At 39.0% G+C, this 14,032-nt stretch overlaps 1 protein-coding gene across 3 annotated transcripts in view; it reads right to left on the bottom strand.

Moving 5' to 3' along the window:
* The window catches only part of Myo9a (myosin IXA), a 196,257-nt gene that overhangs the window by 102,610 nt on the left and 79,615 nt on the right, over positions 1-14,032 (bottom strand). For all 3 annotated transcript variants that reach the window (XM_055621828.1, XM_055621830.1, XM_055621829.1), the window contains 3 exons: positions 12,790-12,924; positions 10,766-10,887; positions 2,483-2,624 (listed from right to left, as the gene is read on the bottom strand). In XM_055621828.1, the coding sequence (XP_055477803.1) occupies positions 2,483-2,624; positions 10,766-10,887; positions 12,790-12,924 (399 nt within the window). The remainder of the gene's footprint in view (positions 1-2,482; positions 2,625-10,765; positions 10,888-12,789; positions 12,925-14,032) is intronic.

Below are 14,032 nucleotides of genomic sequence, written 5' to 3'. Positions count from 1 at the left end.
TTTATTTGTTACGGCTTTCTGCAGTGCTAGGAATTAAACTTACAGCATTACACATAATAGACACACACTCGACCACAGATACATTCTCAACTCTATAGCTACTTTTGGGATTTTTTTTTTCTGCTTCTATAGTCTGAATCAAACTTATTAGGTGTAAACAACTTTTGATTAACATTTTATCATTGTGAAATATCCCTTTTATCTCCAGTAAATATCTCTAGTATTTGTTTAATTTTGTCAATGAGTATATAATTACTCATTTTTAATCATCTTTTAGTTTCAACCCACTCGGTAACATAAACAACACAGAAACATGTGTGTACACTGTATGATAAACGCCCCCTTAGTCTTGAACATTTGAATACTTAGTTTCCAGTTGGTGGTACTGTTTGGATAGTTTCAAGAGGTGTAGCCTTGCTGAAGTATGCCGGTGGAGACAGGCTTGGAATTTAAAGCTTCGGGGCATTTCTAGTTCCCATTCTCTGCTTTATGCGAGCACCTCAGCTTCTGTTCCAAGCACCATGCCTGCAGGTCCCCCCCACCCCCCGCCAAGAATCTTACCCTTCTGGAACAGTAAGCCCAGAGAAACGTTTTTTATAAGTTGCCTTGGTCATGGTGTCTTACTATCACACTAGAAAAGTAACTACTACAACATATAACAAGAGGCTCCAAATTTTTGTTTTTTGTCTTTTGTTTTTTTTTTACTTTGAAATATCTAAAATCTGCTTCTCACCTGTGTTTTCCATCTCAGATATGGAACCTCCAATAGATTCACTTCATTCCCACTGTAAATCATTCATTTAGAACATCTATAAAGTGTGGGGAGATCTCCACACTGTACCTTATATTAGATCTTCCCCATTTCTACTGCTACTCTTGTGGTTCAATTTAATGTTTCACCTCATTTTAAAAGGAGGAGGGTGATAAAGAGAGATAAGAGAATTTACAAATTCCAAGAATCTAGTCTTGCCCCCCCCCCCGCCAGCTGTTCTAAAAACACTAATCTACTTAAAATAGTTTCACAGTTCCTATAATAATTTCAACAAGAAAAACTACACTCCAATAGTAAGGTTAATGGTACACGTCTGTAACTGAAGCACTCCAAAGCAAGTCTATCACAGAAGCAAGTGACAGAAGCAAGACTGTCACTTCTCTAGCAGTGGGGACTACACAGGGACTCCTCAACTCCATTAAAAACAAAAACCTAAAAACAACAAAAACCTAAAAACAAAAACCTAAAAACAAACAAACAAAAAACCTAAGTTCTTTTAATGTAGCCTACAAGCCCTTGAAGATTTAACTTAGCGTCTGCTCTCAGAAGCCATAAAATTATCTCACTCGTCCTTATAGTGTCATCTCACTGACCTTTAATCCACTATTTCAGTATTCTAAAACTCCTTAACTCCTTTCTTAATTTACAGCCTATAATTCACTATCTGAATTCATCAGGGAAACATCTACATTCATTTCTCTCTTAAAAGCAAAGTGTTTTAGAAGAAGTACTTGTGATCCTACAAATTAAAAGGTAACTATTTTATTTCACAGAAAATTTATTTATAGCACAAGGCTAAAATAAATGTGATGTTCATATGATATATATATTTACAAATATGTCTGTCTAGCTTATCACTATATCATTGCAGATACTGAACAGAGAATCTGACACATGGTTTTTAATATAATTCTTAAATAAATAATCAGTAAGTGGTTAAATGACCTTAATCAGGAATGTCTACCACAGTCAGACATGGTGACGTATCTTTATACTACTAACACTTAGGATGCACATGGAGAAGAAATAGGAGTTCAAGGACATCCCCTGCTACACAGAAAATGAGACTAGCCAGAACTACATGAAACTCTGTCTCAAAAACAGAAAACAAAACAAAAACCAATGATCTCAAGATGTCAGTTCATTACTGTATTACAAAGAAACTTAAATGTCTTAAGTGGCAAGTTTAAGCTTCCCAAGATTTAAGAGTTAACTGGCTCATCAGTTGCAAAAATACATGTGTTAGTACTAATAAACCTAGTAAAAAAGAAAGCTCTTAAGTACCTAAATAGTGCTCAGAACAGAAGCATCTAAAAGACTGTCATGAGCATCATCAAAGTAAAACAAATGAACTATGAGAATGAACAATTAGTTTGAGACTCACGAGTTTCTGTTCTTCTAGATTTAAAAAAATGACTAATGGGTTCATCTGCAAGGAAACTGGCAGAAACATTATCTAAAATAGTAATATGCTGAAAAGTAGATCTCAATTCTAGTTCTATGCTTACAAAACGTAAGGCTACTGACCCAGAGCTCCAATACCTACAAGAGAGGGTGGTCTGCCAGTCAGAGTAACCATTCGTCTGTGGGAAGACTTAGGATCAAAAAACAATGTTTACATGCATAAAATTGTCAAGGAATAAGAAATGTTCTATATTTTAAGACACATACCTCTGTTCTAAAACCATAGTCAATAAGATAGTTACTGACCTTTACTCCATATTTTACTTTTCCAGCATAATGTCTTATGATAAAAGCAGGCTCCATTACAGCTGGAAATTCAATGTAAGAATTCTCTTCATGTTGATGCTTAAACTTGTCTAGTAATGTCTGATTTGTAGCCTGTGGAAAGCTGAATTGAGGGAGGTAACAAATTATAAGAAAAACATAGTCATTTATATACCATAATACTAAAGTACATTATAATTACGGACCTATATAGTATCTAATCACTCTTATCTTTTTATTTGGCAGGGTGGGGTTGGGGGAAGGTTAGGGGGTAAAACTGAGGCTTACTGCGGAGCCTTGGTTGTCCTGGAACCTGCAATGTAGACCTGGCTGGCTGTGAACTCCTAGGAATCGGCCTGCCTCTGCTTCCTAAGTGCTAGGATTAAAGGTGTGTGTCACCATACCCAAATAATCAGACTCTATGACAAACTAAAAAACTGGGGTTCCTGTTGAGGAATCATACTTTACAGTTAGCCTGAGAAATTAGCTCAAGTCACTTGTTATTTAAAGGTTACACTGTGCAGCAATAGTGCAGAGACCAAAGGAAAATAAAACCAAAATCATTCTTTGGAGTCACTATCTTTCAAAAACTAAATAATTTCTTGTTCTTCAATAGGTCCTTAAGTATATACCCATTCTTTGTTTCTTATTTTTCATACATAAGCAGTAACTTTCTAATCTATAACAATTACTGTGTTAAAATGCTGAAAGCAGAGTTTACTTGGAGATTTTAGAAGAACTCAGAAAAGTCAGAATGTTAAACAAAGTTTCCCATGGAAAGGAGGGAAACTGGGTTTGATTGTTTTTCTTCCTTTTTATTTTGGTCATGCCCTGAAACTTTCTGTAAAGCTGACTTTAAAGATCACTGGTAGATATACCACAATTTGTGCATCCATTCCTCCAGTGAGGGGCATCTGGGCTGTTTCCAGCTTCTGGCTATTACAAATAAAGCTGCTACAAACATTGTTGCGCAAATGTCCTTATTGTGTACTTGAGCATCTTTTGGGTATATGCCGAGGAGTTACGGTATAGCTGGATCTTGAGGAAGCACTGTTCCTAGTTGTCTGAGAAAGCGCCAGATTGCTTTCCAGAGTGGTTGTACAAGTTTACGTTCCCGCCAGCAGTGTTCAGTATCCAAGTGGGTTCCATTTTAATTGGAACAGGAACTGTCTCTGACATGAACTGATTGGCCTGCTCTTTAATTACCTCCCTCTGAGGGGGAAGCAGCACTACCAGGCCACAGAAGAAGACACTGCAGCCACTCCTGATGAGACCTAATTGACCAGGATCAGAAGGAAGGAAAAGAAGACCTCCCCTATCAGTGGACTTGGGGAGGGGCATGCATACAGAGGGTGGAGGAAGGGAGGGATTGGGACTGGAGGAGGAAGGGAGCCACAGGAGAGATACAAAGTAAATAAAGTATAATTAATAAAGAATTAAAGATAGATAGATAGATAGATAGATAGATAGATAGATAGATAGATAGATAGATAAAAGAATTAATTTTTTTTAAATAACTGGTTAATTAATCTGGGGAGGTAATTTCAAGACAAGCAATTCAGTTGTGTGATGCATACTATCGGCTACTTTTTGTCATACCCTGAAGATCACCACCAAAAATCAGACCAGACAGATTTGACAAACTTGTAATTCAGAAAAAAAGACTACTTTCAAGTTTTATATGGTGATAACAGGGCATTACAGGAACTTCAAGGAAAATGCAAGCTCAAGAGTGTAAAAGATGACTAAGGATGTTTAGCATTTCTTTGTTTCCCTGTATTTCAATATTCCTCTATTAAGAACTCTGTTTAGCTTGGTACCCCATTTTTTTAATTGGATTAACTGATTTGTTGCTGTTTAACTTCTTGAGTTCTTTATATACACTGGGTATTAGCCCTCTGTCAGATGCAGGGTTGGTGAAGATCCTTTCCCAATCTGTCTGCCGGCAGTTGTTTTGTTCTGGTGACAGTGTCCTTTGCTTTACAGAAGCTTTTCTGTTTCATGAGGTTCCATTTATTGACTGTTGATCTTAGAGCCTGTGCTGTTGGTGTTCTGTTCAGGATGAGTTCAAGGGTCTTTCCCATGTTTTCTTCTAACAGATTTAGTGTGTATGGTTTTATATTGAGGTCTTTGATCCACTTGGACTATAGCTTTGTGCAGAGTGATAAGTATGGATCTATTTGCATTTTTCTACATGAGGACATCAGGGTAAACTAGCACCATTTGTTGAAGATGCTGTCTTTTTTCCATATGGTTTTGGCATCTTTGTCAAAAATCAGGTATCCGTAAGTGTGTGGGTTTACTTCTGGGTCTTCTATTCGATTCCATTGATCCACCATTGTTTCTATGCCAGTACCATGCAGTTATTATTACTACTGTTCTGTAGTACAGCTTGAGATCAGGGATAGAGATACATCCAGACGATCTGCTGTTGTACAAGATTGTTTTAGCAATTCTGGGTTTTTTTATTTTTCCATATGAAGTTGAAAATTTTTTCTTTCAAAGTCTGTAAAGAATTGTGTTTGTAATTTGATGGGAATTGCACTGAATCTGTAGATTGCTTTTGGCAGGATGGCCATTTTCACTATGTTAATTCTACTGATCCATGAGCATGGGAGATCTTTCCATCTTCTGATATCTTCTTCAATTTCTTTATTCAGAGACTTGAAGATTTTTTCAAATAGGTCATTCACATGCTTGGTTAGAGTCACACCAAAGTACTTTATGTTATTAGTGGCTATTTTGAAGAGTGTTGTTTCCCTAATTTCCTTCTCAGCCATTTTGTCTTTCATATACAGGAGAATTACTGACTTGTTTTCTTCTTTTGTTTTGTTTTTGTGTTAATTTTGTATCCAGCCACTTTGCTGAAAGTATTTCTCAGCTGAAGGAGTTCTCTGGTTGAATTTTGGGGATCACTCATGTATACTTTGACTTCTTTCTTTCTGATTTGTATCCCCTTGATCTCCTTTAGTTGTCTTACTGCTCTAGTGACCCTGAGATTTCAACTTACATGCATCAGAATGGCTAAGATCAAAAACTCAAGTGACAATACATGCGGGAGAAGATGTGGAGAAAGGGGAACCTTCCTCCATTGCTGGTAGGAATGTAAACTTATATAACTTCTTTGGAAATCAATCTGGCATTTTCTCAGAAAATTAGGAATAGCGCTACTTCAAGATCCAGCTATACCACTCTTAGGCATATATCCAAACTAGGCTCAAGTGTACAACAAGGACATTTGCTCAACCAAGTTTGTAGCAGCTTGCTTCACAGTAGCCAGAATCTGAAAACAACCCAGATACCCCTCAACTGAGGAACAGATACAGAAATTGTGGTACATTTACACAATGGGATACTACTCAGCAATTAAAAAAGGAAATCATGAAATTTGCAGGCAAAATGGTGGGATCTAGAAAAGATCATCATGAGTGAGGTATCCCAGAAGCAGAAAGACACTCATGGTACATACTCACTTATAAGTGGATATTAGGCATATAAAATAGGATAAATGTACTAAAATCTGAACACTTAAAGAAGCTAAGCAAGGAGGAGGACCCTGGGTAAGATGTTCAATCCTCATTCAGAAAGGAAAATGGGATGGATATCAGAAGAGGGAGAAAATAGGGAGCAGGACAGGGGCCTACTACAGAGGGCCTCTGAAAGACTCTACCCACCAGATTATTAAAGCAGATGCTGAAAGTCATACCCAAACTTTGGGCAGCGTGCAGGGAATCTTATGAAAGAAGGAGGAGATAGAAAGACCTGGAAGAGATAGGAGCTCTACAAGAAGAGCAACAGAACCAAAAAAATCTAGACACAGGGTCTTTTCTGAGACTGATACTCCAACCAAGGTCCATGCATGGAGATAACCTAGAACTCCTGCACAGATGTAGCCCATGGCAGCTCAGTATTCAAGTAGGTGGCCTAGTTAGGGCAACGGGGGCTGTCTCTTGACATGAACTCAGTGGCTTGCTCTTTGATCACCTTCCCCTGAGATGGGAGCAGCCTTACCAGGCCACAGAGGAAGCAATGCAGCCAGTCCTGATGAGACCTGATAGGCTAGGGTCAGATGGAAGGGGAGGAGGACCTCCCCATCAGTGGACTGGGAGAGGGGCATGGGAGGAGAAGAGAAAGGGAGTGAGGGGAGCTACAGCTGGGATACAATGTGAATAAACTGTAAATAAAAAAATTAATTAATTTTTAAAAAGAGTATAAAAGAGCTCCTCATAGCTTCTTCAAACAAGGCCTACTGAAAACTGTTTTCCCAAGGTTCATTTTCCTATGGCCACTACCCAGGTACTCAAGAAGTTACTACAGCCAATGATAAACAGGTCCCAACAGTAAAGACTGCACAAAAAGCAGTTAGTGCCATCCTGGTGATACAGGTTTTCTGCAAATACGCAAAATGTAAGAGATGTTGTGGGACTGTGAGGGATTCCACCAGATTTCACAGGAAGGCTAGGGAGGCCAAGGAGACCGCGCAGAGCCAAGACTGTGCAGAGTCAGAAACCTAGAAGAGGTCTATGAGTGAGCCCAAATTGTGATGGAAACTCCAAGAATTTGGAGATGGCAAAAACATGAAGTTCTTCAAGGAATGCCATTGGCAAGCCGCTTCAGAGAGGTGCCAGGAAAGCAGAAGATTTCAAAACCTTAAAGGTGGAGCTGCTCAAGCGCCATGAGAGTTCAGATTATACCACCATGTTGACTTGGATGATAGATTTGGATGTTCAAGATTTAATGTTGCCCTAGTGGGTTTCAGTTTTACCTTGGCCTGGACCTTCTTTTCTATGCTCCCATTCTTACCTTCTAAAAAAGAATGCTGATCCTATGCCTGCCTTTACCACTATATGTTCAATGTTTACAACTTGCATCCTTAATTTTATAAGAGATCACAACTAAAAGTTGCCTTCCAGACTTGAACGTTGGGATAAAGCTCAAACTAATAAAATTGCAGGGACTCTTGGAAGTAGACGAGTTTGCATTATGAGCCAGAAATGAGCCTTTGGGAGCCAGGAGCCAAGAGTTATGGTTTGTACATGAAATGTTTCCTGATGACTTGAGCATTTAGAGCTTAGTCCTCACTGCTGCAGTGTTCAAGGATGGCAGGGTCATAAATGAATTCACAAATAAACAAACTATTAGGAGGTATGGCCTAATTCAAAAAAGTGGGTAACAATGGCCCACCTTCAACCCATCTCTGCTTCTAGGATATCCTGGGTTGAGCAGCCTCCTCAAGCCCAAAGGAATTGAGCCAAGGAAACAGACTGAAGCCTTTTAAACTGAGACACAGACTAAAATTTTTCCTTCTTTTATCTTTCCTCAGATATTTTCATCACCCTAATGGAAGTGACTAATTACTAGGAGTTCCAAATAGAAAATGTGACAGAAAAAGAAGAATCTTTCAGATAATAGTTTAATGTTAGCATAAGTAATGAGTAATATTGTGACATGGTTATGATGATGCTAAATGTATAAAAATTATTCAAATTTTTAACAAAAACAGTTAATATACATATAGTAAAGTCAGGAAAGAGAATGGCCACTAGATCATACTAGCTTATATTAACAGTTCTGTCAGTGTCCTGAAACAAGACAAGTAACCTTTCATAAATGGTTTTCTAGTTCACCAAATAAGTACAATGATAGGTATAGCATGCTCATATGTAACGCTCATTTTTTAAACTCTACTTCATTTGGGGTGTTTAGGCCTCAACTTCCCTTCTAACCTCCAACCCTAGGTAAGAGAGAGAAGGTTAGTGGGGAGGAGCCCAGACTCCTTTACTTCTCCTGGCTCATTAAGGTCAATGGGTTCTTTTACGGCTCTGTATCAGTCTCCATCAACAGCAGATGCTGCAGGCAGTCTCCTCAGCCGCTGTACCCTGAAGTGGTTCTCTCAAGTGTGTCTACTTCAAACTGCCACACATTCTGTCTCTTGGGTCTCTCCAAACTGCTATATGGCACCCAGCCACACTGAACACCCCCCAAACCTTCTCTGGGCTCTCTATTTATAGTCTGAGAGTCCTAGACCACGCCCCTCTCCGTGCTGCATGTGTAAGGCTTTTACCAGCTGACAAAAGACATGCCCACATGAGACAATTAACAGCTGTGGACAAACTATAGCCCACACTTGGGATTAGAACAAAAACATATGAACATAACATAACTGAATTTACAAAGAAACCAAAACTTCCACTACTAATAAAATCAAACGCTACCTGCCACCATACAGGGACTAAGCAAATGTTAACAGACTTTTGAATGTTCCCTTCCCCATCTCTCTTTTGGGAAGGGGGTCAAGACAGGTTTTCTTTATATAGGTCTGGCTGTCCTAAAACTCACTCTGGTCTCTAACTCAAGAGATCCACCTGCCTCTGCCTCCTGGGAGCTGGGATTAAAGAGAAGCACAATCACTCTCCAGCCTTTTGTATGTTCTCAACACTGAAAACATGGTTCTACTACCGGTTGGCTTTTGCATTCAAATTTCACCCTGTCCTAAAAAGTCCTATGTCCACTAGAAACTCTAGAGCCGTTTGAGAAAGGATTATTGTTCTTACAGTCTGAAGAAGCTGTAGTTCTGCACCACTATCACCAATTCTAATCCCACTGGGTTGAAATCACAAAGCCTATTGTCAAATCAATCTCCCTTTAACAGTGTTTTAATTGTGTGGTATTCCTATTCAGAGAATTTATGAATAGCAAAGGTGAAAAGAGTGGACAACTCCAATTGCAGCCTTGGAAAGCCTAGCACTCTCCAACTACAACTCACTGGAGTGCTCTGCTCTTCTAGGAAGACACTCATCTCACTGTGTAGGCAACAGTTTATCTTCTCCCTAACACTCAGGGTGATTTAAAACTACAAGATAAACGTTTTTCTCTTCTTGAAATGGAGAAAAAAAAGTTTCTGAAGAAGAAGATGTAAGAAGAAAGACTTAAATAGACATAATAAGAAAAGCTCTTTCAGGTCAGATATTCAACCAACACTCACAAATATGTGTTACTGTTGTTGTTGTTTTGGGGGTGGGAGAAGTCATTTAAAATTATTATTCATTTAAAAACAAGCACATTTCCTGTACAAAACTTAGTTCAATGGGTAAAGGCATCTTCTCCAAGCCCAACAACTTTAATCTCATCCCCAGAACCCATGCAGGAAAAGGAGAGCAACTCTTTCTTCATGTTGTCCTTTGACCTCCATACAAGCACAACAGCATGAACACACTCCACCCTCAAATAAAATGTAAATAAATAAAGAAAGAAAACTCATTTAAGAGTTGAGTGAGCTATTACATTCCAGCAATGCCAGCACTCAGGAGGCAGAAGATCTCAGCTTCGAGAGCAAACCAGGCTATTTAGCAAGACCCTGTCTAAGAAGTAGAAAAAAAGGGAGGCGGAAAGAAAAATCTTAAAAAAAAAATATATGCCAGGATGTAACCAGTGGTAGATTTCCCATGCTCCAGTGGGTGGATCCACATCCCAGCATATATGCAGAAGTAGACTTAGTTGATAATCAAAACAATAGCCAAGTATGATGGTACATTCCTTTAATCCCAGCAACTAGGAGGCAGAGGCAGGTGGATCTTCCATGCCAACCAAAAAAAGTGAGGGAAGGGAACAGGACATGAAATTAGGACTGCTGGAAGGAGTTGAAGGAGAAAGAAAGGATGGATGTAATCATATTTCATTGCATATATATGTAAAATGCTCAAGAATAAAGAAATATGTAACAATTTGTGGGGGTTGGAGGGGAGGGAAAGTTGGGTTTTTTTGAAACTGGGTTTCTCTGTGTAGCCTTGGCAGTCCTAGACTTGCTCTGTAGATCAGGCTGGCCTTGAATTCAGAGATCTGTCTGCCTCTCCCTCCCCAAATGCTGAGATTACAGGTGTGTGACATAGCGCCAGGCTCTGTATCAAAAATTTTAACATCAAACCATGTTAAGAGGACTCTGAAAAAAAAATTGTTCAAGAGCAAAGTGCAGTCTATGTATACAGAAATATCTATTTTTTTCAACACACATACTTAAGACTTTACCTGAAACATTATTGGAGCGTTTATTCTTACTTAGACGTAAGCTAATTGGCGGTACATGCTGTATAGCTAGCACTGAAGAGCCTAAGATAAGGACTAAGGTTGAGTCTCAGGCTCCCCTGGGGCTGCATCAGTCCTAGTCCCAACCTGGCCACAGTTTCGCGGTGAGGCCCTGTCTCAAACAAAAGGGAAGCACAGTAAAGCACCGTGGTCAGTTAGGACAGTGGAAAGCACCATACTCACTTGCTTTCTTCATCCAGAAGATGAAGCAGGCCTGTTGGTTTTTTGCTAATAAGATTTATGCAACATGTATTATCAATATAATCTATGTTGTGCCAACTGATACCTTCAGTTCTATATTCCTCCTGGAAAAAACAAACATCAACTTACTGATCTTGCAGAAAAAACAGGCCTATGACAACAAAGTGCTTATTTAACTAGGCTGCAGCAGCACCTAGGTTATCTAACTATTTCACTGCTCAACATGGCTGTGTAAGGACTAGTACCATGTTTTTGTTATTATGACTCTTTACTATAGCTTAAAATCTGGTTTAATGGTATACCCTGCATCATTCTTTGTGTTTGGGACCATGCACTTCTGTGTGATTTTTTTTAGGATTGGTTACTTCTGTGAATAAGTGACTGATGGCAACTGCTCTAAATTTATATCACACTTCTGACAGTACAGCTATGTTTACAATTCTTGTAATTCATGATCATGAAAAATCATTCCATCTTTGAGTTCCTCCATTTCCTTTCTCCAGTATTTTCAAGACCTCATTGTACAGGTCTTTTGTTACGGTTATTTTTACAAAATTGTGTTTGTTTCTAGGTTTCTCTCTTAACCTGGCTATCACACAAATAATTGAGACTTTATTATTTTTTTTACTTTTATTAATTAGTTTATTCACTTTGTATCCCAGCTGTGGATCCCTCCCTCATCCCTCCCAATCCCACCCTCCCTCTTCTTCTCCTATGCCCCTCCCCCAGTCCAATGGATACGGCAGGTCCTCCTCCTCTTTCATCTGACCCTAGTCTATCAGGTCTCATCAGGACTGGCTTCTTTGTGTTCCTTTATGGACTGGTAAGGAGACCAACAAAGCCAAAAAAAAAAAAAAAAAAAAAAAACTGGGCCCAGGGGACCCTGCAGAGACTGATAGCCCACCCAAGGACCATGCACAGAGAGGACCTACAACCGCTCCTCGGATGTAGCCCATAGACTCAGTCTCCAGATGGGTTCCCTAATAAGGGGAGCAGTAGCTAGCTCTGGCATGAACTCAGTGGCCTGCTTGGCTCTCTGATCATCTTCCCCTGGGCGGGGGAAGGGGGAGGGGGGTATGCAGCCTTGTCAGGACACAGAAGAAGACAATGCTTATGTCTAAGTAAGGATAAATGCTCCAATAATGTTTCAGATAAAGTCTTAAGTATGTGTGTTGAAAAAATAGACATTTCTGTGTACAGAGACTGCACTTTGCTCTTGAACAATGTGGCAGGTATCTGATGAATCAACTCCTGTACAGGCTCAACAATATCTGAACGCACTTGGTGGTAAGACATTGCCATTCTTGGTCCCTCAGTTACGGCACTGCACCCTTGGCACACCCAAACAAGCACAAACATTGCATCTTACTGGAGGAAGGTAAAGACCAATCCTGCAACAAGCTCTTTATGTAGAAGAGCAAGGTGGAAAAGGCAGCTCAAGAGATGTAGACCATGACAAGCTGTCTGAGACAGCACCCAGAGCAGACAAGCCACGAGCCCAAGCTGAGACCATGGCCTCATTCCTACGAAGTCTTGAATGTATCAGAGGTCAAAGTTAGAATCTCTTTCTACTGAGAAGTTCTTGCGGTGATTTTAACCAGACAAAACAGTAACAGATATGGTACGGAATGGCTGTCTCCTTTAACCTCACTGACTGGGTAGGACAGGGTTGGTTACATATGTGGAACTAGCTTCTCACGGGTTCTGTTGACATCAAGATGGTCACACAGAGAAGTGTGCCTGCCAGACAGCCAAGATACACATCTGTGGGGAGAAAATGATTGCTTTGGTGTCCACACACCTAGTAGGCCAGTAAGGTGAAGAGTGCTGGGGAAGTGGTCCCCAGGAGTGTCTCGTAGCAAGAGGGTTGGTAGTGATACTTTTGTCAACAGTCCGCAAGTTGATTGGACTTCTTAGGATTGGTTCAAAATATAAACCATAAAACAGTTATGACAATGATTCAGGAGTTTAAGCAAGAGGGCAAACACACTTATTTAGATACTCACTTGCTCCAACTTAAAGATATGTTGATTAAAGTAGTGCTGTAAACGTTCATTAGCAAAATTAATACAGAATTGTTCAAAACTATTATTTTCATAATCTTCAAACCCAAAAATATCAAGAACACCAATGGACAACGTCTGTAAAAACAAGAGAAAATTTATTTAAAAATACGTTTACAATTTACTTATATTACAAATAATAAAATACTCCTTTCTGCAATAGTTCTGTTCTGTCCAGCATTCAAAAATACAGTGATTAACATCTGTTATCACTAATGTGAATTATCATATAAAACCACTATAACAGGAAATTGTACTTCATTCTAATTTTGGAAGCACATTTGGGGACTAGACAGATAAATTGGGCAATTAAGAGAACATCCTGCTTTTGCAAAGGACCCACCTTCAGTTAAATTCACCCACATCAAATAACCACTAACCACAATCATCAGTGACTAGAGCTTCACGGAACCTGACAGCTCTGGCATTTGTGTGCATTGAACACAAATACAAACACACACACATATACATACACACATACATCTGTATAAAACTAAAAAAGTAATTGTTTTAAAAAGTAATTTTTTTAAAAAAGTAATTTTTAAGTTTAGAAATGTTACACGTAATGATAACCATTTGTTAGAAATATTTTTAAATACATGGATATTTATTAACCATTAGACTTAAAATTGAATGGATTTTTAGGAAAACTGACCTGTGACAGACGGTAAAACATGAAAAATGGCATTCAGAACAAACTATTTTTCCTCTTACAGTTGTTATCATATGATAATTTGCATCAGTGTTAACAGCTTCTCTCCACTTTTAAAACAATTATTAGTCAAGAACTAATAAAGACGCAGATTTTAGTAGTGAAGGCAATGAGGAAGACATTACCTTAACTCATCATCAGTATATTTGCACATTTTTAACTATCTGAGAACTCATATTTTAGGGTCTTAAGCTAACAGGCAAATTAAATAAAGTAAGCTTTTTTCCATTGTAAATATTTCTTTAATAATACAAATTTGAAAGCCAGGCCTGGTGGTACATGCCCATACTCCTAGCACTCAGGGAGGCAGAGGCAAGGCAATCTCTGTGAGTTCAAGGCCAGCTGGATTTACAAAGCAAGTTCAAGACAGCCAAGGCTGCACAAAGAAACACTGTCTTGAAGAAGAAGAAGAAGAAGAAGAAGAAGAAGAAGAAGAAGAAGAAGAAGAAGAAGAAGAAGAAGAAGAAGAAGAAG

The sequence above is a fragment of the Psammomys obesus genome, unplaced genomic scaffold, assembly GCF_907164565.1.
Source record: "Psammomys obesus unplaced genomic scaffold, mPsaObe1.curated_primary_1811, whole genome shotgun sequence".
Lineage (NCBI taxonomy): Eukaryota > Metazoa > Chordata > Mammalia > Rodentia > Muridae > Psammomys > Psammomys obesus.
The sequence above is the reverse complement of the archived record's forward strand: the minus strand, read 5'-3'. Positions and strand labels throughout refer to the sequence as shown.